Source organism: Harpia harpyja, chromosome 2 (assembly GCF_026419915.1).
Source record: "Harpia harpyja isolate bHarHar1 chromosome 2, bHarHar1 primary haplotype, whole genome shotgun sequence".
Taxonomy (NCBI): domain Eukaryota; kingdom Metazoa; phylum Chordata; class Aves; order Accipitriformes; family Accipitridae; genus Harpia; species Harpia harpyja.
In genome coordinates this window covers 80,227,208-80,253,332 of record NC_068941.1, presented here as the reverse complement: position 1 = coordinate 80,253,332, position 26,125 = coordinate 80,227,208, and the positions used below count along the sequence as shown (strand labels likewise).

Sequence of the window (26,125 nt, the reverse complement as noted above, 5' to 3'; positions counted from 1 at the left end):
TGTTCGAGTCCTCTCAGCTGGAACACTGCACACAATTTAGGTCACCCAGAAAGCTTAGCTTGTACAAAAGGAAAACTCAACTCAGAATAGAGATGGAGAAGGGCCTGTTACCCTGTAATACAGTTTGTACAAAGGCTTGTCAGTTCAGCCTTCAGTTTGGGGGTGGGGAACATTTTCCTTGCTAAGGACCAAATATGCCTTTCCAGCACACTTGGCAGACCACACGTTAACATGCTCCGCTATCCAGTAATAACACACACACTAATTTTAATCATGGGCTGTACCCTATAAAATGAAGTCACAGGGCACATTCAGCCAACAAAACGAAGGTTCCGCACACCTGCTTCAGCTTAATGCTGTCAATGCACTAATCTGTCTTCTCTGGAGACTGAAAGTTCTGGGTTTAATCAGGCAGGAAAATAAATGCTGTAATTTCCACCAACAAAGTCAGGACGTTCTGCCACAGAACTCGCACCAAAATCAGTGGAAGTGCTACATACAAACAGCTCTCCTGCTTGTGGTCTTCATATGGGATTTATTAGTGTTACGCAGCCTGCCCACAGCTGTACACAGCTGGCAGTCTTTGTGCAACAGAAAGCTAAGGCCAGGGTAAAGGCTGCGGCTGGCTGCAACTGAGATACACACTGTAGGAAAGTTTAAGAAACTTCATTTTCCTTAGGCTCTGCCAGCGCAATTACTCCCTTGTACTCAGAAATTATCTTTTTCTTTACGTAAAGGCTCCTTCAAATCCAACAGTAGGTTTTAACAGCGCTGTATGTATGTTATAGATCCATCAAAGATCATCACTAAACCCCATTTCCTAACCAGCTTTTGCTAGTCTCTGTTGTACTAAAAACATAGGGCTTCATTTCACAGACCAAGCACTCTCTCTGTTGTATTTAGAAGAGGGATTCTCTTTGCTACTTCATACTGCAAATTTCTGTGAGTGACAAAGAAAAATACTAATGAATGGTATTCACAGGAAATATCACACCACCTTATTTTCTGACCACAGAAACTACTCTAATACCATTGTAAAGGTTAAAGGCTTTAAAACTAAACTGAAGTATTAGCTGACTAAACACCAAAGGAATCTGCTGCTTTTTATTCAAATAAATCTACAGATTTATGCAAAGAAGATCAGTGTTTTGGGAATATTGCTTTATTAAGTGCTCTTTTTCAGTTACATTCTTGTTACAAAAGTAAATGGAGTTAAAACTGACCACTTTGTACCTCTCATAGCAGTACTCTCACAGCAGTAATACTACTTTGTATATAATTTTTACAAGACGAAAAAATGCATTCTAAGTTGCTGAGCATTTTAATAAAGTAGCTTTTTGATAGATTTTTTTCATATTTTGCTTCCGGATATTTTTAAACATCATTTTGATTTTTCAATTTTCTGTTCATCTTATTTAAAAAAAAACCCCACCTTTATTTTTAGTTAGAAAAAGAAGTCTGGGAAGTAATAAAAGGCAAACGGAGAAACAAACAAAGGCCCAAGAGAATCCGAAATACCGAATGAAATAAAAGCATATCTTAAATTAACACTTAACACGTGAGAATGAAGTGAATGAAGTAAACTTCATCTTACCAAATTTTAAAAGTCACCTTTTAGAGCACTTAAAAATACCTTTCCAACCGTGTAACATCTCTTGGGGGTACAGGTAAGCTTCAGAGTAATGGAGTCTAGCTACCATGCGTATGGGGAAAACCTGGATAAAGCGAGAGTTGAGTGCAGAGGTCTCTGTGTTCAGCCAGCATGGCTGGTGGGCCCCTAGGGTATTTCGGACCCAGACTAACTCTGCAGTGCTCCTGGTAACAGAAGCAGGGCATTGAGGCACTCCAGCTGCTTCATGGAGAGCCAGCCTGCATCCACACCAGCCGGGCTGCAACCCACCGCTGTGCCTTCCCCAGCCCGGAGCTGGCCATCCCCGCAGCGGGGCCACGCTGGTGCAGTCCCCCCAGACCTGAGTCAGTGCCTCCACCTACTTCCCGATGGACACAGGACACTCGCAAACGATCTTCACCGCGTGCAGGTGTGTTACAACCTGCTTTATCCCTGCCCCCGTGTCTTCCAGGTAGGGACCTGTGGCAGACCCTGGTGTCAGTCAGATAAAACCCGACCCTACCAAGTCACGTCCTGCGGGGCTCCGACTTTTATCCCCGCACTTGACAGACCTGAGGCAGCAGCCGCCGCCAACAAGGCTCATGAGACTACCGAGAGTTTTCAGCGCACACGCAGCCCCGACAGAGCCGAGCGGTGCCTAGGGCTTTTAAACCGGACCCTGCCAGGTCAAGGCAGCCCCTCAGGCACACACGGCCAGTGCTTCGGCACGGCGTTGTACAGCCCACCCCACCCCCCTCCCCGCCCAGCCCTCCCCCGGCGGCCTCCGCCCCTACGGCAGACCGAGGAGGGACGGCGCTGCTCCGCCCGCCGGCAGCTCCCACCGGCGACGGCTCGGGCGGGCGAGGGAGGGAGGCGGGTGCGTCCCGGCAGGTGAAGGAAGGGGCGGGCGCTGGGCGCGGTGACCGCGGCGGGGCCGGGCTGTGGAGCGGGGATGAGCGGCCGGCGCGGCAGCTGCCGCCCGCGGAGCTGAGCCAAGCTGCGGCTGAGGTAAGCGCCCTCCCCTCACGGCGCCCTCCTGACGGGGCCGGGCGGACGCGTTCCCGCTCCCACCCTCCCCCGGCTACCGCCACCCCGCTCCACGCGCGCCCTCTCCAGCGGTCCGCGCGCGAGCCCCCCGCCGCCTCCCGTGCTCCCCTTCTCCCCACCCCGCCCCGGCCCCGCGCACCGGCGGGGCGCCCGTGGCGGCGAACGGTGGCTGGGGGGCGGGAAGGGGCGTCGCGCGTGTCCGTGTCTCCCTTCCTTCCCCCCCCCGCCGCTTTGCTGCCTCAGCGCGGTGCCGGAGGGCGCCGGGAAACTCCTCGGGTGAGTCACCGGGAGGCTGGAGAACCGCCACTGCCGCCCCGCGGGAGAGCCGTCGTGCCGGGCGTCAGGGCGTGCGGCCTTCGCGGGGGAAAGGCGCGGGGTCGGGCGGCTCCCGGAGCCTCCGCCTGGCGTTGAGGCGTTCGGGAGCGGCCGGTTTCCCTCGCGAGGAGTTCTGGAAGCTTCCCCGGCCTCGGTCTGCGTCTCTCGGCAGCTGCGCGTCTCTGGGAGCGAAGGTAGTCCTCGCCGCGGCTCTGGGGAAGGCGCGGTTCCTGCTGCTGTGAGGGAAGCGGTGGGAAGAGGCCTCGTGTCTCCCCGTCCCATGTGTTGATGCCTTCAGTCCGGTGCTGCTTTGGTCGCCTGCAGGTGGAAGGTGGGACGGAGTTAGTTCGGCAGTGTCAGTCTGACCGTGTGAGAAGGAAAGGCTTTTCGGGGAGGGGAAGAAAAAAAGTGTAGGTGCTTTCCTTCAGGAAGGAGAAGGTCAAAGAGCTGTGCTGTTTCCCCACTTATGCTGAGCCGTGGCTTTGGTGTTAAAAGCATCAGGAGTAATTTCCTAGCACGTTTCCAGTGGTAATATATGTTAAAGGATGAGGCAGGAGTTCTTAGAGATGAAATATAGAATACAAAGGCATTTTCAACAGCATTTTCTTCAGTGTTACCATCTTCAAGCCCCTTCAATCTTGGAAGCCCCCTCATTCTTACTTGGCTCACCCTGTCATTTCTGTCTAGGTTTGAAGTTCCCATTCATCTACAGGTAGAGGCTCTGTGCAAGCTATGTACTGTGCTTCTTGTGTCAGTAGAGAGCAAGGACACCTGACGTGTTTATTTGATTTGTCAACTTTTACCCCACAAGTGACTGGTGCAAACTGGTAGCAACTTAAGGATACTGCCTTCCAGAATGAATTGAGAAGGTGGAGAAATGTTGCCCCTCCTACCATTCTGTTTGCGAAGACCCCTTTTCTTGGGTCTTGATGATGCTAGCAAAGAACAGGTCAGTAGTGGGACTGAACTGGCCTTGTACCTTGTCTAACTTCAGCATTACAGGTGAAGCAGTGTTGGCTGAGCGGATATCAAAGAGCCTCTCGTGCTGGTGTATGCACTCTGGCTGGCTGGTGCACCAGGCAACACTTCATTTTCCTGTGTGAAATTAGTTGCAGTAAACTGGTGTGTTTCCTGCTGTGAAAAGCCAATTTCCACTTTCACTCTGCTCTTAGTGTCTTGGGGGTTATGAAACAAATTCAGATCTGTATAATTATACACCTCTTCTCTTTATTTTTAGTTGTATTTGTACAGGAAATGTAGAGCTGGAGCCTCTGCAGTTTATTTCATTCACATACTTCTTTCAAGCTACAGACAAAAGTAGAATTAACTTGCTGTCTGTCTTTTAGGCATAACATGTTTCTTTCCCTTCTTGTTACTGTATTTTGGAGCCATCTTGCCGTTGCAAGAGAGCTGATTAAAATATACCCCTTGCCAATATTCCATTACTGAGGAGTCAGTACTGGGTCAGCTTAGTGGTAGGTTAAGTGCTGTTTCCTGTTTGTAATTTTTTTGTTTTAATACTTCCCAGCTCTCCATAAACTTCTCCACAAAGCATGACAAACTCCATGCTAAAACATCCAGAAAATAAAGAGCTTTTTTTGAAATTATAAAGGAGGGATATACAGAGACACCAGTTCTGGAAAAGGTTTAAAGTTTTCAAGCCAGTGAAAATGAATACACCAAATATAAATTCCTGCAGGCACCCCAGGCAGGGCTGTCCGAGTGAGAATTCCTGTGTTTGAGGCCAATCTGATCAGTTGACCGTGCATCTGTAAGCTCCCACAGGCAGACAAACCCTCTGTACTTTTAAGACCAGACTTCCAAGCTAATTTTGTTGTTAGAAAACTTAGCCTACCAAAAAAAACCCCCAAACAAACCAGGGAGTGTGAAAAGTCTCCTCCTCCAGTGTCTTACTTAAGTGGACATGGAGCAGCCTCCTTTGATAGAAAACCAAATATGGCAGCCACTTTGGTAATGAATACTAAGTAGAAATGGAAATACATTAAGAACTGTTAACTTACTCTTTACAACATTAAAACACAAACATGCATGACCAAAGGGCACATACATATTTGTCATTTTAACTGTAGGCAAAGTGCTTTTGACACTAAAACCCTGGTGGTTACATTCCTTACTTTTCACCCCGTAGCTCTTACATTGTTAGTACATTTATTGTTATGCGTTATGATATGGTAAGATTGCAGTAATAGAGGGGTATGTGTTTTAACTTGACGTTGACTTAGTATTGGTATATCTTCCAGTCTGTTTGGCATGAGATGTTAGACAATGGGTAACTTAGGCTTTTGTCAGATTATCCAGCAGTTTCGTAAGTTGTTTGGAATGTGCAGCCCTGCAAGTATTGTGTCAATTAATTGTTGCTGGCTTAAGCCCTGATCTTAAAAGTACTTGCAGATGTAAATAACCCTATTATTTGTAAAACTGTTAGTTTGTATTACTGTAGGATCAGGATCTTGGCTTGCTACTTCTGTCGGACCTTGCAGGAAAGTTCATACGAGCTCAGACTCTCAGCAGAATTGATGGATAGCCCTGTTAACAACGGTGAGGACTCATAACAGTTACCAGGGGACTTCCAGAGTAAATTGGTTTTGTTTAGATTTGAAAGTATTGGTTGATACAATGATTCTTCCACAATGCATTTTGTCTTCTGATGGGGATTTCTGAGGGAGGAGAGAAAATAACGTCCTAGATGGCTATTCTTCTCTTGCGTAGCTAAGCTGCTGGCCTTTTTTTAACGTAAACATATTCCATGAAGGCATTTCCTGATAACGTTGCTTCACAGTTGCTTTGAACCTGTACTGTAGTGGAACAAACAGTGTCTGGAAGGGAGCTGGGAGTCTGGAAAACAGAGGCACTTAAAGGCAGCCTCAAAGGTAATATGAGAGATGCAATATATTTCTGTAAATAAAATACTAAATGGAATGTGCATTTTTTTATACTGTTGTCACAGGTACATATGTCACTGTCCATTCCTCTAATAATTACGGACCATTGCTAACTCGCTTGTTAATCAACACCTCTTCTACTCATCTGATGCTAGAATGTCTAGACAAGTTATGCCTTTTGCGATGTGTTGAGGAAAGAATTGAAGGCACTGAAGTTTTGATCAGTGTAACTACACTGTATATCACTTTAAACTTTAAGGAATTATTTATGATGCTATATATTACAAGCATATGTATCATCAGATTGCTTGCTTAAGATAGATGACTAGACTAGAGCATGTAACAGAATGCTCTGTACTCCGTGCTTTTTAAGAGCAGTGTGCTGTCTCCACAGTATTCCTCCAAGACCTGTTTGAAGGTTTTTTTTCAATCTTGCCTCTTCTCCATAAACTATGCTGAATTTCTTATTTCTTTGTTAAAAAGAAAGGGGGTTGAAGAGTCTGCATTTCATTTAACACATGCAGGAATCTGAAAACTATTTTTCCTGAGGTAAGGGATGAATTTTAAACAGGGCAATAGAGGAGAATGCAGAGACATGACTTCCTATGGAAACAAACCAAAATGTTGTTCTCCCCCTATCCCAGCATACCAGCATAATGGAAATAATCTATTTATTTTACTTGCATGCCAGCTCATTTCCAGTAATGACCAAGTTCTTATCTCTTCCAAAGTGGTGTTACTGCAGTGGTTACTCATATGTGACTATCTTTGGCAGAAAGGTATTTAAAGATGATATACAGTGCAGAGAAGGAATTACAATTATTCAGAAATCAGACCTTGGCAATACTTAGGTCTTCAGCTCCTGCTAACTTTGGTTTTAGAAGAGAATAGCTTGCATGCCTGTTGTAAGAAGTGCTGTTGTATCTTCCTGCCCCAGTCACAGGCTGGTTTAACCAGACTCATTCAGGGACACCTAATCTGTAGCTAGGGCTCTCTCTAAAGTAGTTCTGGCAAATCTTAGCTTCGTGGTAAGTGGATGTTCTGGATCTCCTAAAACGGTTGTAAAGAGCTGAGCTAGATAGAAGATGTGAAATAAGCAAATCTTTGTCTAAGTTTAGGAATAGCTGCTTGCTGAATTTTGTTGCTGGAATAATCTTAATATCTGTGGGTGCCCAGAGGTAGGGAAAGCAGACCTTTGCTTCATTACAATTTTATCTTTCTGGAAAGGCCACAGGTAAAACTCCAAGAAGGTTAGGGAACTCCTGTTTTCATCCTCTTTATGTTTGAAAATTCTCACTGTTTAACTGCTTATGGTTAAAGCTTTCTGGATTTTTATTTTATTTACGCTAAGTTATAATATTGTTTGACAAACTGTGCATCATTAATCACGTATGATCAGGACTGCTTCTGTCCTAATGGAACAGCAGGTACATTTGAATCATTAGGTCTGTTCTGTCTTCCAGGGAGTGCGTATGTCTTTAATTCCTTCCTCTGCTATTCTAGTGTTAATTTGTCAGAGGGAACTTCTCAGTTCAAGCTAGCTTTGTATTCTTACATTTTTAAAAGGTAAACACTTTTTCCATAGTTAAATGAAACTACTCTACTGTAACTTATAAAAACATGAGATTTGTTTTTGTCATTGTAGACCATTTCCTTGGTTATGTTAGGGCAGGAAGACAGGAGTTTTGGGTTCTGTTCTTTATAGTATGTAGATGGTGAAACTGTATATTGTATTGTGTGAGCACTTAAGGATGACTGTGGTAATTCCAAATGGATTTAGGTGCCTAAGGAGACTTTTACAGCATGGAAGTGGCTTCTTTCATTCTTTCATGGAACATTTAGAAAACTTAATATCTGCACATAGATTTGAGATCACTTTACAAAAACTTTAGAATGGCCTATGTAAACAGATTATGATTGTTGTTGCTTGATGTAGTAGACATTGCAACTAAACTTTGGTTATGTGTACAATATCATCTCCTCTTGACGAATGCATGCACAAATGACTTGCATGTATCACTGTAAAACACCTCATTGATATTCTTGATTGTTTCAGTGCAGGGTGTATATTACAACCCCCAAACAGGAAAGTTACCAAACATGTTTAACCAAGGCTTTTATTTCGTTATCCCTTCAGCTTTGCCGTAAATGAGAGTACTAGGAGAAACTCGGATTTATGCCTTTAATCATGAACTTACCTGTAAGGGCTCTTCAAACAGGAAATCTTTCATTCCGGATGGTTTCTTCAAAAAATGAAAATGGAATTTCCATCAAAACTCATATGGGAGCAACAACTGAGCAAAGTATCAGCCTTAATTTTTTTTTTTTTAAATCTGGTGGCCATGCTGAGTAATATTTAATGTCTTTGTGAGCAGCAAAAACCTGAAATTTTAGAATTGTGTTCTTTTTGGCAGGAAGACCACACAAATATGCAAAGGTCATGAATGAGGTCCCTAAGAAGAGGGAGTTGTATGTCTTTTAAGCAAGCATTTATAATTAACTTTCTTTGTGTACCTGTACTGTATGTCTTAAGCCTTTCCTCTAATTGGAAGAATAACATGGCGTTTTAAAAACCCAGAAACTGAAATCCGTCAGCATAGTAGCTGGAGCCTTAAAAGAAGCAAGGGTCAAATTTAGTAGTTGGCAACATTCAGTACTACTTAAATGTGATCAATAAGGATGCCTTTCCAAGGCTCTGGACACTTTCGCAGAGTTGAACGTTCATCAAATTATTTCAGTTCTCAGAGTTTGAATTCAGTTACGAGTTTCTGTATAGATAGAGCATAATTTTTGCCCTGTAAAGGAGATAACTGTTTCACAGACTGGAGCAGCTGCCTTTTGTCATGTGGGTTGAGACTCATGGTGTCAGGGTGTAGTCATCCTTTCTTTAGTGTGTTCACTTTTCTTTTGATTGTTTACCTTCTCTTCCTTCCTTCCAATCCAATAACTGTATTGCTGTCTTTTTACTGTTTTCAGCATACCTATGAGAGTGGTAACAGTCTGTGGCCTGAGTCTTCAGGCTGAGGTGGGGTTTTTTGTTTGTTTTCTCCTTTCTTTGTCAAAATCGATGGCATGACAGAAAGACTGGAGGTGGATCAACTAATTATCTTGCCAATTATTTTTAACTGTGCTGTGCAGCAATACAGCAGTATGCTTTTTGCATAGATGAAGCAATACTGCAACAATGCTAGAATTCAGGCACTATCAGTTTCAGCATAGTTTTAGTGAGTTTAAAAAAAGAAATCCCACATTGACTGACTTGTGCTCCTAGACAGTGGCTGCTCACACATAGAGCAGAGGAGGAGCTGCAATATGTAGATCAGAAATTTACTAAAGGACCCAGTTCTTAGTATCGACTATTAGTATTTTATGTTATAGTTCATCTCCTGTCTTACAACTAATTTGTAAATTTCCAGCACCCTGACTTAACAGTGGCTACCAAGTTCCAGTTAAGTGATTAGTCCCAACTTGCTGTAGAAAAACAATATGCATTTTAGAGTTTGGAATGATATTCCCCATTCTTGCTTCTGGCAGTACTTGGAAAGAAAAGGCTGGGAGTGTCCAATGGCACCAGTATGCATGTCTGGAATTGCTGCTGCCTCAGAGATCGTCGTCTAAGTGTTGACTAGAGGGAGAGAGATGATGGGAAGTGTGCTGCAAGGCTCATCATGAAAGGTGATTTGTGCATAACAGAGACATGACTAAAAGCAAAAGGTTTCTCAGGAGTTTGAAGTGCATCCAAATCAACAAGGGGAGAGAGAATAGTAGAAGGAAGTAGGAAGATTTAGGATTCCTAGGTCTAGTACTTATATGCTCAACCACCCCCTCCTACCCCCATACTGGGTGATGGAAATGTAGTCCGCATGTATGGGTTTTCTCTCTATTAGGACAAGAATTTGAATTTAGACTGGCCTTCAGTGACCTGAACTCCATTGCTACTGAGTGTAAATGTACTTTTTCATTGTTCAGGTTAGCCAACCTGGAACTGCCAGCTGAACTGCATCTTTTGGTGTTATTCTGCTTTAACAGGTGGAAATAAGGTCAGGTCTAGTTTAGCTGGCAGTCTTTCTATTTAGATGAACCATGAACCTGTGCTGTGCAATTTAATAATTAATCCTTAAACAAAAGCAAGACTTAATTCTAACTGTTTTTAAATTGAGATGACTTTAAATAACTCCAGCTTCATCTTGTATTAGCATTGAGTTTTTAATTTAAAGATATGCAGAATAAAAACCAAGAACCCTTGGAGGAGGGAAATCTTACTTAACATGTCAGTTTCCATTTTCATGTTCAGTTCCAGACAAGCTTCCTGCTTGCCAGGAGAGCTTTACTCTGCTGAAATCAGTCGCTGAGACGTTGTTATCTTTATTTATGCAGCACTTCAGGGCAGCATCTCAGATCCTGAAACAGATTCAGTAAGTGTAAAAGCGTGTGTTACTCATTTTCATTTTTCATGTAATAACTGCTTAGTAAGAAAAAGGAAGAAGAGAGGCGGAAGTAGATAATGTTGTGAATACCTCGGTCTTGTCTGGTGAAATATGGCTTGTAAGACAAGAAAAAAAAAAAGTGGTTTGGTCGGAAGCTTTGTTTCTCTGTTCTATTTTTAACTTCAGCTACTGTAGTGATAGACATTAATCATCATTCTGGAAACAGTCATTTTTATAATTGTTTGCATATTTTCCTATTAAATAAATGGTAGTCTGTTGAGGTGGGAAAAACCTTATTTTGAGTTTAAATGTCTCATGAACTATGACTTTTGGGATTATACCCTGTTGAACCTATAGCAGTAGAAACTAGATTTGATCTGTGATTACCTTTCGATGTCTGCATGTAAATCTTATTCCATGTTAAAATCTCTTTGAAGCAGTCCTTCATCTCATGTTTTATTAGCTCTCTTACGTTATTTTACAAGACTTGCCATACTTCTTAACATTCTGACATGAGTGAGGGACAATCTCTCTATTGGTGTATTTGTAAAACTTGTTAAAACTCTTCTGTAAAGTAAGAAGTTTTGGTTTAAATGCTACATCCTCACAAATTTCACCTCAAAGTCTACCTAGTTCCCCTTAATTTCAGCAGAAGTTGCTTGCATGCATCTAAGTGCCGAGGTTGGCATTCAAACCAGAGTGTAGTTAACCTTGAGAGCTAGTTCCTGCAACCAAGCAGTAGAGGCTTAAATTATTAGTCTCTAATCTTGTGACAACCTTACTAAAAAGAGTAAATCATTACCTTGATGTTGCTTAACAGTAATTCTATTACAACATGTCACATAATTGTTTGTTTCTCCCAGACTGAGCTGGAAGTCTGAAGAGACTAAGTTCAATGTATTACAATTGCAAGACAGTTATTTCCTTGAGTGAGAGCATCTCTTAGAGCATTGTGGTATGATCTTATTGCAGAGATGGCATGGGTTGTTACTGAACATTGTTCTTTTGTTATACGTGCTCCTAAACCTTTTAAAAAATCTAGCAATTGCACTGTTTTGACCAAGGCTATGTACTGAAGTCAATTTCTGGTATTTCCTTATGCTAATAAAACTATACACCTTAGATACATAGGCTTGTGTAAGAGCTAGTCGTCTTCCTTTTTATGTGCTCTACTTTACTGTATTCCTGGAAGGATTAGCATTTTTTCTACTTTAAGTCCTGATAATAATGCAGAGGGAAATTGAGCACAAAGAAACCTGGACTATGAGCCTACAGGTCCTATTGACAGATGAAAGGCTTATAATTAGCTAATTCAAAACTGATCTGATCTGTAAACTTGACTAATCAAAATGAGGCACTTCAAGCTATGTTCAGGCAAAATAGTGACCTGACTTGCACACTTGCTGAGCATCTGCAGCTGTTAATTGCTTTTAATTAGTCAGGCTTAAACATTCAAGCTTTCCACTAATTTTTCTGTCAGTTAATTAGACTCCACTATCATGCCAAGTAGGTATGTTTCCAAAGCACTGTACAGTTTTGAGTGAGTGGAGTGGGATTTGTGTATATAGGCTTTTGTACATGTTACATGGAGAAATATGCTTTCTGCTGTCAAAGTGGGCATACCACGTGTAGGAGCACAGGACAAAATCAATCCTGTGCAGTCTTTGTTGTTTGGTGTCTAGGAGAGAGTACCTTTCATGTCTAGCTGGAGACTTGCATTAGGACTGTAAATAGGTGAATATACTCAACAGAACACTAACCAGAAGAGGTTTTCTGAGAAGGCAAACTACCCATTGCAGCAGGGGCATGTGAGTCTTGCTATAACATTAGTAGTTCTCTTCCCCCTAAAGAGCTGGAGGTAGAAAACTACCTTGAAGAATACTAGTGGGATTATATACAATGGAATTGTGATCCTGGGTTTAGGAGAACCCAAACAAATAATAAGATGATGCATGGTCTCGCCCAAATTTATCCAATCCCACCATTAATAAGCTTGTGTGGGTACTCTTATAGCATGGCAGACTACTGGGATTGTGCTAGATAAATACTTGATGTGTGACTGTGCAGTGGGGGAGGGAGGGAAATTTGGAAGGGAAAGAGGAATATTTTAAATGTACTTTTCATGTCTAAACTAGGAGAACAGAGTTTGATAGACTAACTGTTCTCTAGCTGCTTAGAGGAAATTATTGTGTTTGTGGGAAGCTGTTACGGGAAGAACTCACAGTGAAATTCTTTTTTCCCTCTGAACTCAAAGCCTCAGTGAGTAATTTTCCTCCTGCCTCCCCCCCCGCCCTTATTTCTGTCCCTGTGTAAATATCACAGCTGTTGTGAAGATGCTTATAGTTCAGAAACCCACTGATCTGAGTGTCTGAAGAGGCAAATAGAAGCATTATCAGAGGAATGTGTGAATTTGCTGAGTCTCACATCTCTTGCTTTGAGGTGCAGATAACCTTTCTAATAATGATGGAAACAATGCTGATAAGATGGAATACTGTATTTCCAAATGTACACAGTACTAGGTGATATCAAAGTGATTAAGTCTGGAAACTGTCTGTCATATTGGCACTATGCCTGCTGCGCCTCTGCTGCCAGACTGTTTCTCCACAGCCGCATGGCATCACTACTCCTGCAGTGGAGAGCAATTGTTTCTCCTCCTCCCTGCTGGCTGGCAGCTCCTCTGCTTAGCAGACCTGGCCAGTGCTGTCACTTATTGGTCCTAGAGGAATGAGAGGACTGCCAGGGGTAGAAGAATGTTTTGGTGGAAGAGAAGGGTGCCACAGTGCTGCTGATGCCACCTGTGTACTTGCACTGTGGGATTCAGCTCTCCAGCAAAATTGGGTTGGCAGGTGGCGAGGGATTAGTGACAAATCTGTTAATTACTGAAGATGTACTAACCTCTGATCTAATGGGCTGCAACGATATCATGCTACTTAATAATTACTTGGTAGTGGGAAGCTCACTGCTGGGCTATTGAACTGGGAGCTAGGTTTCTTCTTCCAGAGTTGGAGCTCTTACTCCAAGGAATGTGGCACTTCATTGATGGGCTTTGTTTATTGAGAGAAAGCCAAGCACAAAGGATTTGCAGCAGCGTCTTTGCTATGAAACGTGGCAAATGGAAGTCTTTTTGCTTGAAACTCTTCATTTGGCAACTTTATACAATTCCCTTCCTTCCTGGGGTGTTCTCTTCCATTTTGGATAGCAAGGAGCAAATTAATTAGATGAGTGCTTCTAATTAATTCTTACTTCTATGCCTATGCCATTTCTACCTTTCTAGTCAACGTACTGAGTAATTTGACTGCCATGTGTTACTCATTCACTGTCATTTTGGTAGCCCTAAGGAGATGATGATAAGTGCATGGTCTAGTGGTCTGGTAGGATTTTGCTCTAAATGCACCTGCTGGTCTGTGTTAATTGAGAAGGTATGTGGAAGAAACGCACCTGACACATAGGTTGGCAGTTGTGAAATGTCATTCTTGCCTTCTTATGGAAACAAAAGTTGTAAGAAAGCTGTCTCCCACACAGTCTTTACCTGTTGTAGTATTGGTGTTGGTAAGTCTTCCTTTCCTTTTTTTAGTTTCTTATTGTTGGGCTTTTAGGTTTTTGAGCAGCTCACAGGTAAAGATTAAATATGAACTTGGTTCAGGCATGAGTGCACACAAAAACCAAATACAAACCTGATGCATTCCTAATAATTCTGTGCTAAGAAGAAGATAAACTATATCACTATTGACTGTTTAACACTGGTGCCCTAAGGTCTGATGGTTTTATGTTGTGTATTTCAGCAACATCACCTAGAAAAAGAAGAGGGAGCTCGTACTAGAATGAAAAGGATTGAGGATAATATTCCGTAGAACAGCCAAAATACCAAAAAGGATGATGAGTCTTGAAGAATAGATTCTTTGTGATTTCTAACAAACAGTTGCATCTCCAGCAAAGTGGAATGAAAAATGAAGAAAATATATATATCATTCCAAATGACAAAAAAATTCAAGCTTTAAGATTTCAAGTTATACAGTACATCGCAAGAGCTCTTTTGAGATCAGTTATGTATACTTTAGTCTTAATACTTTCTAGTATTCTCTCTATCCTTTCTGACTTAAGGCTTATTTTTCACATTCAGTTAAATTATAACTATTGCAGTCCTTGCACTAGTTATTTGTGATTGTGCCATGCCAGCTGCTGGTTCTCTGGTAGACTGCACAGGAGAGGAAGTGGGACTGGAGCAATGGAAGTAAAGCACAATGATTGTTGTTACTTTCCTGTTGCCCATTTCAAAAAAACAAGAAAAGTTTTTACTAACTGTTATTACAATTATAAATGTCTTATCTGGACTTAAAAGGTAGACAAGTCTTATTATGTCTTGTGAACAATTTGACTTCCTTTTTTAAAATAGGTCAACTGAAGATTATTGAAAATGGAAGTTAATGCTTTTGCTACTTTTTTATTGTGGAGAGAATCCACACAAGAGGTCTTTGGAAGAAGAGCAACTACTTCTCTGATACCTTAATACTTATTCTTGCTTAGATGCAAATAAAAATGGATGTTCTTGTTTGTACAGTTAGAAAAATTTGGCACTCTGTTATAGCTGGAGTAATCTAACCACCATCTGTTACGGTTCTTCCAAGAAAAACAAAATAGCCATAAATGCAAGACTAGCATTGTTAATCAAAAGTGTAGTATTATGCTACTTTTTGTTAATGGTGGTTCTTTCCAAAGAACAGATTTTATTCATACATACCCACATTTTATGTTACATATATAATGGGTATATGTATATAAACATGCACAGATATAAATGGAATATAACCTGAATAACAGGAGGTGGAAAGAGTCTGCAGTTTTACCTAGAACAAGCTATTTTCCAGGATGTGCCTTTGATAACCATAATGATGCTTTTGTTTTTCTGGTATGAGAAGACCTTTGAATAATCAAACAGCTTCTTGCAATTTTCCTTTTTTTAAAGTGATTCTTTGGAGCAAAAATCCTGCTTAATCTGTCAGTAGTGTATCTCCATTGGTTTATTGTATAAACTGTATGTGCTTTTGTGATTATATCAAAATCTTTGTTAACCTGTGATGATGCTAAATTTAGAAATATTTTATAAAACTCTGTAGACAAAATTTTTTCATGTAAGTAATGGGATAATTTTAGTTTGAAGCATTGGGACTGTTGGGTTTTGATCTGCTGGAGGTAGACGTGACAGAAATTGAAAATGAACTCCCATTATAACCCGGGAAATGTCTTTCATTAAAACAGTGGCTTACTAGTTAACAATAAATGATTAGGATGCATGAAAGATTGTTTAATATTTTCTGGAAGAAGGGGAGGCTTTTTAGACAGTGTAATGCGTTTCTAACACTTTCTAGTACGCCTCTGAAGCTGAGAGTTCTTTTTATGGCTGTAGATACAAATGTGTTGGTAATGCATGTCTATGCTTTGAGATAGTTAACAAGTGCAGTTTTTTAGAGGATGTTAAGTGTATCAGTCTGTATGGTTTCAAATGCTATATAAAATGTCACAAATACCATTAAATATTTAAAAAGTGTGCAGAAACAGCACTTTCTACAGAAGCTGAACTTCAAGGAAGACCTTTTGTTTTGTGGTGCCAGTAACACACATAGCTGAATCAACACATCTGTGATACTTATGATCTGTCATTTGGCTTGGGTCTGGGTGAACTGTTGTTTTATTTACTATACAAAGATGTCAGGTTTGATTACTTAGGTTGAAACAGGACTAATCTCGTTGACCCAAATTCCTGAATTTCCTTTGTGCAAATGAAATCCAGCTTCAGCTCTTCATTGTGTACAACTGACTCGTATTTAGAATGCCTTAAGAGTATCTAGGATCTGTAGAGTAGGAAGATAATCTGTAAATATTGTAAAAGCTTCTGCTGGAAGTGTTATATGCTCCATATGAATTCTGTGGAGTACCAAGACTTGGAAATGAAAGAATGCTATATGGACTCCTTCAACGTAATGACTGTTAGTTCTAGGCAGTGCACAAAACATAAGATTTTGGAGGTCATGAAGAAGAGTGCCCTTCTATCATCACCAGCTCATCTATGTAAAGAATCTGGCTGCACTGTTTTGAAAGAGCTTTTCAAAGAAACCTTATAGGAAAGAATGGTGCACAAAGGCAATGTATTCTTTGTAGCTCATCTTGCTAAGAAGATTAGAAGGGTTGCTGGAGTTTATAACATACAGCATTTCTTTAAGAACTGTATACAGATGTATTTTTATATATGTATGTATTTATTTATAGTGTGTGTAATAAATAAAAGTAAGGTTTGGAGGTGAAAAGTCAATGAGGCCAGGAGTCAGCCAAATGTTCTTTGGACCAGCTTTGATGCGACCCTAAGAATGGAAGGAATAGACAATGCTATTAGATGTTTAAGAAAAGATTTGGAAAGAAGCAAGTTCTCTATGATAGGATAGGTTAATGTGATGTCAAGAAGCATCTTCAAATTAAAAGGCGGGGGGGAATAATCTAACTGGACTGTAGAGTGTATGTAAAAAATTCAAGGCTCCTGCTAGACTCAAACTTTGGCTGGAATAAGTCCTTACATCTTAATTTAAAAAAGGAGAGTTGGTGTGAAGGGAATGGAAATATCTTTTAAAGTGAATGTTCCAGTTTACAGACTTTTCTTTTTTTTTTTTTTTGATCTCTCGATGGGACAATAGGAATAGCTGTATGGGGTCAGATCTGAGGAGTGCTTACAGAAGAGTGCAAGAACTGGGCAAAGATATAGAATATTCTTCCAGCCTAAGAATTTGCAGCTCAGGGGCTTATTGGTGTCATTTTGAAATGCCAGAGACTGAGATCTTGGAATCTGAGATGGATTTCTGTATTCCCAGTTTCTCAATTGTAATGCATCTAGCTTAGTGCACAACAGCATTTTTCTCCCTCCCCCCCCCCCCCCCCATATTAATGATCACCACTCTAGGAAGGGGTTTGATTTACATGTGCAGCACCACTAAATCCATTCCCATTATCTTTAGTTTTCTGAAGTCTTTTTCCCAGTGTGAGCGAGTCAACCCTCATGAAGACTTTTACAAGAGTATATGCCTTGACTTTCAAGACAGGTCAGAAGAGGAGCTGATTTGAGGAGAAGAGTTAAGTGACATCAAGATCAGATGGAAAGTAACAATCTAGAACTTGTATTTTAGGTCCTTGCCTTTGACCAATATTACTGTCAGGTGTTACTTTTATAATATGATGTGCATTTTTTGTATCTATTGGGGAAACCTTTCTGCAAACTTTGTTGGCAATATGCTGCTTGAGCAGGCAAACTGTGATCTGTGTTGTAAAATAAGAACTTTGTTGTTCATGTCTTACGAAGTATTGTGTATGAATATCTTGTGTACTTTAAAATAGACCTGCGTGAACTCACTTTTGAATGCAGTTCTACAGCTTCGGAGGTGTAGGTCAATGTCAGGCTAATCCTTGCTGTTTGAGTTCATTTAGGCAAGATTCAAGGGGAAATAATTTTTTTCCTTTTGGTGATACTTCTGAAGCAAGTAATGGTTTCCATAAAAGAAATGGTAATATAAAATGGCATTGTCCAAATTATCTTGTAAAAAAAGCCTGTTGCATGTGAGTATACATTTTTAGGGTTATTTTAAGTGATATGAAAGGACTGTTCCCTCTGTCCTCTAAATTAAAATTGTTTACTGCTGTCTTTCTGGCACAGCCTTGCAGTGTACATTTGTTTTAATTTTAAAATCTTGACCTAAAATCCCAGCTACGCGTGATCTGGTGGTTACGATTAAATTCAGCTTTTGTAGAAAGTGAGCCTGAGCTTGCAGAGATTCTTCTCTCCAGTGCATGTTTAAAAAAAGACAAAAAAAAAAAAGAGTAGTATTTACTTAAGTGATGAAATATACGTTAGCCTAAAATCCTGATTCTTGTAATCCATGCTCCTACCTGTTTCAGTCCTTTGATTTAGTGTTTTGCATGGTTGGAGTTGGGAGTGGCAAAATACTTATGCCTTACAACATCCTTTAGAAAAGTTCATATTGTGATTTAAAAGGCAACAGTTGCTGGAATCAGAATAAAGAAACCTTGTTTCTGGTACACCTACTTGCTTGCATGAGGTTTTGAGCACAAGGAGCTTCAAAGCTGTTGGAGGTGGGGACTGTCCATTAGCAATACAGCCCAGTTGGGCCTTCTAATTCTATAAATTACACTTGCATGGTTATTGGCTTATTTTGAGATTCTGGTTCCTAGTCAGAGTTTCCAAGTGTAAGAAGAGCAAACTATGAGATGCTTCACTGCATTGCTTAGAAACCAGTACCATCTACTGTGTTGTACAGCAGTAAAGTATAGAGTAAGTCTTTGCGGTTACACTTTGTCTTTAAATTGTATCACAAAGTCTCTTTACAAGCAAAATAAAAATAGCAAATGTTTGTCTCGTGTTGTATTCCCAGGGTCTCACAGAAGCTGAGCTCCCCCTTTGGTGCTGGCTGCAGTGATTTGCCTGCAAAGGTACATTTCCTTAAATAAAAGGTTGCTGCAGTCCACCAGAAGAGGGACACACAAGCTTGAAGGGCTCAGAGATGATGTGACCAAAAGCTTCCTCTAAACCAGGGCTTGCTGAATTTCTTTAGTATTCAATTAGTAGCTGCTTGTTGGTATCAGCGATAGTGTCTATGAATTTACTCACTGCAGTCTTTTGCTGATAGACATTCAAAAGGACTTTCTCTATAAGCTTTATGTTTTTGTTGTTTTTAATATCCTGCTGCAGGAATATTTTAAAATTGCTTATATTCAGTAATTTTTCTCTTGACTTGCATATACACTCACATGAAATATTCTCTTTAACTGGCAATAGTAGTTTTGGACCTAAGTTTTGTTAGTCTTGTACAAGCACAGTAAACAATGAACTAATGGATGTTGTACGTCTTGCCAGTATGCTTTAGTATCAGAAATGGTAGAAAATGGTGAACATAAGTGTAGACCTCTAAGGTGGGGGGTTTTGCCTTTCTTCTTTTTTCCCTTGGACTCTTGATGTTCTTTAAATTGATTTAAGTAAAATTCTAAGAAAACAGAAAAAATATTTCCTAACAACAGACTTGACTTTATATGGCAAGATGTATGCTGGTTAAATGTACCTATCAGATATGCTTTATAATCAGTAATGGATATTTGACTCCCTCTTGTAAATTTCTAAAAGCTTTTATTTAGGTGTTGCTTTTACTGATGTTCAAAGGTATGCCACCTTAAATGCTTAAAGGTGTTTTGACATCTAAGCAGAAATTATTTTGTAGTCCAACAGTGCTTCCTAAATTACCAGTTATGAGTACATTAGTGATGGAGTTGTATGCAGTTCATCACAAACCAGCCTAGCAGTAAAACTGTTTCAACAGTAATATCTTATAATCAAATACTTCTGCCAAGGAAATAAATAATTTCTGGAAACTCCCACTTTAAGTGTCTACGTGTATTTGGGGAAACTCCCTTTGCAGTTGTTTGCAGCGCAACTGTCTGTAGGAATAGGACTTTGGCAATCATGTTTGTACTTCTGCTCAGTTGTGGGTTTTTTTAACTATGGTCTAAATTGTTCTACAAACACTGGTGAAAGATACCACTTAATCATAACCATAGCTACATTTACAGTGTTTTTTACAAGGACCTTGTGTATAGGTAACAGTTAAAAGGAACAAAGAACCTGTCCATCTGGTTTGAATAGTAAATGAGAATGAAAGTCTTGCCTTGGTAATGTGTCTTTGAATTTATTTGAAGAAACATGGTAAGCAGCAAAAATATTTAAGAACTTGCCTTCCATTTTAAGTGTTACTTGTATGAAGTGTTACTGGTATAGTCTGACTGGCATAGACTTGACACCCAGTTAACTCGCTGGGTGAATGCTCCTATACAGTGTTGAGGGGCCTTTTGATTCAGTAGAAATCCCTTAAACTTAACTTGAAAAGCTACTCAAAATTGCCAACATAGAAAACTATGCTAGGATAGCTGTACTGATTTTAATTCAATCCTTATTTACATCAGTATGAAGTCTTAAGTTATTTTTCAAGGCTAGCTGATGTAAGAGAATCTGTTAAATGATAATGTTTTTATATTGAGAGTTTGCAGAAGGTTCTTCTCTTCCAGCTGCACAGTATAATTTGTTTTTTACAAGCTATGCATGTACTGCAAATACTTTGCGGCTGTACTGTGGTCTACAGACATCTGAGCAATATATGAAGTTAATTAACCATATCCCAAAATCAGAGTCAGTATCGTCTAGGACTTTTGCCAAGCTGGTGAAACAACCAAGGAAAGTTACAACTTTGTTTTAAAATTGATAACACTCTTTCTCTCAAGTATGGCTCATTTATTGCAGACCAGTGATGGCTGGCTTTTTTGAAGTTCCAAGCCAACAATATGTCCATCGATGTTCAGAGCTTAAGAGCAGTGGGATATAAATAGAAACTCAGACGCTTTTTGACCTGAAGTGTTTCTCAGTTTTGGATTGAATATATATTATCAAGGCTCCAGCTACCTTCTGAAATATATGTAAGTAAATAAGTAAAAATAAATATTATTAAGGCTTCTTCAGCTCTTCCTAAGTAAGCTGAATGAGGGAATGATAGTTGAAGCTTAAAGAATAGGAATTCTTTCAGCATTGAAAGAGGATTTTTGGAAGTTCTGGCCTCATTTCTTCCCTTTGTGCTGATATTTTTTTTTTTTTTTTAGTTATAATTCTGCAGGTCACCCAGCAGAAGTAATTCTGATGCATGGTTATTCATATTTTCACAGGACTGCCTTACCTAGCAGATGAAGGATTCAGGCGAGTAATTTACACTTGCTCTTTTACAATCTGCAGTTGTGGAGTATACAGTTGACATATATTATCTCTCAATATAGTGGATTTGTTTCCGCTGTGATCTGGAAACTTGGGACTAAACGAGTTTGGTAGAATTAATGAAATAATAAAACTCATAATAATCTACTCCTGATTCAAGCTTATTAAAGTCAGTAAAACTTTAACAGAATGTGGCCTTCTTTAATGCCTTACTATACTGTAGGCTTTTATGGAAATATATAATGTATGAACTCTTACCTTATTCTGAACAGAACTTGACTACTGAGCTGACTACTTGCTGCAGCTGAAGGAAAGTGGTTTTCATGCTTGTTTTTGTTGTTGCTTTGTTAATTTTTCTGCCTCTCCTGTTGCTGTGTTCTTGTGCTGCTTTTATGTACACTCCATTCTTGCAGTTTCCTGTAAATTGGTCAGCAAGAGGAAGCTCTCTTGCTGCAGAGACAACTCAACCCTTCAGCTAGACTAGTGAATTTACACTGACAAGGACAGCATAGTGCTAGATGTATATTTGATTGCTCTTGCTTTCCATTAACTAAAGATAAGTAGGATTGCTTTTGACTGGGAGCAAGAGCTGTTCCTAACAGTGGCAGAGACGATTGACTGATGCAGTGGCCCGGCTGGAATGAAATCCAAATGTTGGTTCCTGATGCTTTGGTTCTTCCTTTTAAGGTTATCTGAGTGAAATCTCATAATGCTAAATAAGTGAAGTAACTCCTTTTGAGTGAAATTTTCCCTAGGCTAGCTTGGTGCAAAGTTCCTTCTCACCACTGATTTTGTAGGGATAAATGAAGGTTAGTGGTCTGAAAACCATATACCAGAGTTCCTTGCAAGACAGACTTTTGTGTTGTGAGGAAGGATATATTTAATACTCTTTCACTTTCATGACAGACATGTTAATCAAATCCATGAATATTTCATGTCTCTTCAGACTCTTTAATTGCAATTTTGAAACACAACCCTTCTGCTTAATGTTCGGTCTAGAAAGTTAAGTTGAATTTTTGTTCTTCCAAAATTGTGAAACAGCTAAAATTTTTTTTGTTGTTGTTCCCTAGCGGAACACCAGCTTGTATGTGTGCACATATGAAATGGCTTCTGTTCTAACTCTGTGACCATCTTGTTACTGTTGGAAATCACCAAAAAAAATAAAATGGAGATCTTAGAACGTGAAATGAAAAATACTGTATTTCTGAATGCTTAAGTGAACAAAGGGAGAGGACAGGATCAGAAAGGTTAGAGTGGAAAAGCAGTACTTCAGGAACATGTGCTGGATAAATGAGGCATGATTAAAATGAGACTGTTGAGGCCAAAGAGCATCGTACTGTAGTTGTGGAGTTTGGACGGGAAAACCAAGACTTGTGTGTCAGACCAGAAAAGGGAAAGAGGAACTGATTTTTTTTCTAGTGTTACATACACTCAAATGCTGTCATTTTGATCATCTCTTTTTTACTGAGGTAGAGATACAGGTTGCAAAGATGGTAATGCAAGCTTAGAAGAGTATGCTTAGATAGAGAACTGGGGAAGGAAAGATTGCTTTAAAGTATTGCGTGTTAATGCTTAAAGTCTAAATTGGTAACTGATATTGTAGCAGATAAAGCAAGTGAATTTAATTCACAAATTGCTGAGATGTAGTCCTCTACATCTTTTCTGTGTGAAAAATCTGTTAATTAAGCTACTGAGACAACTGGATATTGATTCTTATTAAAGAGCATCAGGATTTTGTGTTGATATGCTGATCCTTTTAGCTAACAGCAGGTGTGTGGTATATATGGTTTGCTTCCCCTTCCTATATAGCCTGGCTATGGAAGGAGGGCAAATGGATGCCCTATGGTGAAGACTGAGAATTGCTTTTCTAGCCAATACAGCCATGGCCAGTATCTGAAATGTTATTTTCTTCTGTGCATTGAGTGTTGGGTAGTTTACACAAAGAAAAGACATTGTATAGAAACTTCTTCCTTCTATTTTGGAGTAGAGATTGATGTCATTTTCCACAAAAATACATGAAGTAAGCTTTACTTGGCATATTTATGTGTGTAGGTTTTGTCCATCATTCTGAAACTTGCTAGCTGTTTTTGTCTTACTTGAATGTTCTAGTCTGGGGTGTTGTTTAATTCCAGACAGTCAGTGAAACACTTGAATCCTTTTAAGAGGTCCAGATGAAGATAAGTGTAAAACAATGGCATTTATTCATCATCAGTTGGTGATACTTGTCCTGTATAATTGCTGCCCTTGTGTTGTGAGCCTCTTGGATTTGAATTTTATTGTCTTTTGTGGTTTGCATAGCATCAAATGTACAGGCAAGACTCTCTAAAGCACATACATGCTGCATAATCTTTCAAAATGGCTATTGTTAATTTCTTGGGTTGAAGAGGGAAGGACAAGCTCCAGCTACAAAGAAGAAAACAGAGATGAAATACTTATCGTAGTTCTGTGGTGCAGTGCAAATACCTGAAGCACAGGCTCTTCAGAAGCACAGGCAGCATTTCTGAGCTGTGCCTCTGCTGGTGTGAGAACCTGAGTCCACTGTAAGAAAAAAGGACTACTTACTTTTTCTCCCATGGGAAAGTAGTTGATTGAAAGGTGAGTAGGAAGCAAGCAAACAGTGGAAAATCCCCTCTGCTTTCTGGCTTGACGTCTGACAGATGTTTGAGGTATGCAGGGTTTGATTTATAACCTCTCTGGGAAGTTGGGAAATCTGACAAAGATAGTGCTGCCTGCTAACACTGGGGGAAACAGGAAGTAACAAAGGAAACAAGTCATTGCCTAGGCGTCCCTTTTGGCCGCAGTGCAGATGCACAAGCAGTTGGGGCAGAGTTTCTTTTCCTTTTGTGTGTTGAGCGTACAGCAGCTACCTTATAATACACAGAGCGGGGAGAAGCGCAGAGATGTTCCTGTCATGCCTGAGAGGGGTCCGAAGTTATTAATGGCTTTGTCTTCACAAAGGAAACAATCATTTGGTGAAATTGTTGGCAGAAAAACTATGTGTCGATCAGGAATGGTCACCAGGTTAGTGCATATTTGTGGCTTGTATTTCTGTCATCTTCTCATTTAGGTAGAGAGCAGACTAAGAGTAGAATATGGTATCTGGGGTAAAATACTTTCAACTCATGCAGAAATTTCAAGACTAAAGAATTGAAGGGCGAAGAGATGAGGCGAGTCTTGGTTGGAAGCGTTTGCCAGAAAAGCAGAGCAAGTTAAACTGAGTAAGCTTACTTACAACAGTGTATTTCTGTTGGGCTTCATTCTCTGTTTCCTTTGTCCTGTAAGATTTATTTGACTTCACAGTGTTTGTACTGTGCTATTAATCCTTCTGAGAGACTATTGTGAAAGGGGCTGTTAGAAGTATTAAGAAATGGAATGTGTAACCAAAAACGTATGAGAGATATGGAAGAGTATTTTAGAAATACTGGAGAATGGTTAATATATGGAAAAGAGGCCTGAGAATTTTGCAGAAAGTGGTTTTAAGAACAGATGCTAAATGTTTAGGTGGTTGAATTAGAGAACTAGTTTTTGTTCAGAATTGCTCAGAGCACATTGGGGAAGCTTTTATTTTACAGTTCTGCTGTATGTAATGGTGCCTCATTTTTGGTTAAGCCTTTTGTAGAGACTGAAACTTAAGTCCCTCTCTGCATTATATGAGGAATGCATTTGTTTCTGTAAGTTGTGTGTTATATATGTAACGTTATATGTAAGTTATGTGTTCAGAAGGAAACTAGCATCTTGCTTTGCTAGGTTTTACTTTCAAAACAGATTTAAACACCAGAGGTTATGAGATATTACGGAGTTTAAAAAGTTCTCAGGCATAATTGGCATAGAGATACTTGTTACAAATTCAGATCAGGTTTAATTTTTGTACTGCAGCTTTGGAAGCTGTTTTTTATTTGTTTTCAGCATGACCAAACTGGGCTCCAGGACAGACCATAAATGTTACTATAAAAAGTGAGAACTTCTAATACGAGTTTTGGCAGCTGTAGTTTCAGAGATGAGGGGTTTTATGCCTATATACTGCAAGATGTGGAGATGATCACATCTGCCATATGTTCTGCTGAAGTTAAGCAAGAACTGAGGACTCATGGCTCTTCCAGGATGCAATCCTTAGTTGAATCAGCTTGTACTTGCTTTAATTGGGTTGAATACCAATAGCTCTTCAAGCCAAAAGGGGTAAGTGTTCTTCTATAATGTAATCCAGATTTTTAATGTGGCAGAATTTTATTTTTACTTGTGGAGGGACTTTTACCCTGTAAAGTTATGCCCTAGCCTCCAATCTAGCTATTCTATATATGCTGACTGAGGGGATAGGTTAAAATTACTTCACAAATGTATACGTTTGCATACTACACAGTAACAGAAGTCTACTCTCCATTTAGAGTTTGAGCTTGGTAACATTATTGTTGTGATTCAGAAGAAACTGGCATTATCTAGGTTACATGATGAATTGTGTAATTTCACATTTTTTCATGCTGTTATTCATCGTACTTTGAAATAAAAAGCAGCTCATTGTGATAGTGTTTGAGAAGTATACTCGTGATAGACTTGGACTGACTTTATTGATACATTAACAATACACTGCAAATTGGTTTGTTTTTTAGTCTGGCAGACCAGTTTGTATATGTGAAGTAATTACAATAGTAAGTGTATAAGCTGTGTGTCATGCTCGAGAGACTGACGCTGTTCTGCACTGAACTGCAGTGAACTGCACTGGTGTGTCTTTCCAAAAGCTCTGTTGAACGATGAAGCAAATCCTATAAACTCCTGTTCCACTGTTTTTCCTATTAAACTCTAAGGCCTATCGTTTCCCTCACAGGCATAGAATTGTCATGGGGATCATCTGAGAAACAAAGCGATGCAAGGCCTTTCACTGTCTGCTGCTGTCCTCTTCTGGTTCAGAGGGTTCAGTTCAGTGCTGTTTCAGTGGGGGAGAAGGTTGATTCCATAGTCGCTTATAATGGGTTTGGAGGCTTGATGGGTAATTTAAAGATACGCATCCCTTGGTGAGTGGAAAGAA

General features: G+C 39.9%; 1 protein-coding gene across 3 annotated transcripts in view; it reads left to right on the top strand.

Moving 5' to 3' along the window:
- Positions 1-2,521: 2,521 nt before the first annotated feature.
- Positions 2,522-26,125, top strand: part of SH3BP2 (SH3 domain binding protein 2) — a 40,626-nt gene continuing 17,022 nt past the window's right edge. Inside the window, exon 1 of one of the 3 annotated variants that reach the window (XM_052780633.1) lies at positions 2,522-2,617. Coding sequence is in view for 2 of the 3 variants with exons in the window: in XM_052780631.1 (XP_052636591.1) it covers positions 23,912-24,126 (215 nt within the window). In the remaining variant the exon portion in view is untranslated. Of the gene's footprint in view, positions 2,618-23,688; positions 24,127-26,125 lie in introns of those variants that run through there. The other 2 variants (XM_052780631.1, XM_052780630.1) reach the window with 2 other exon arrangements.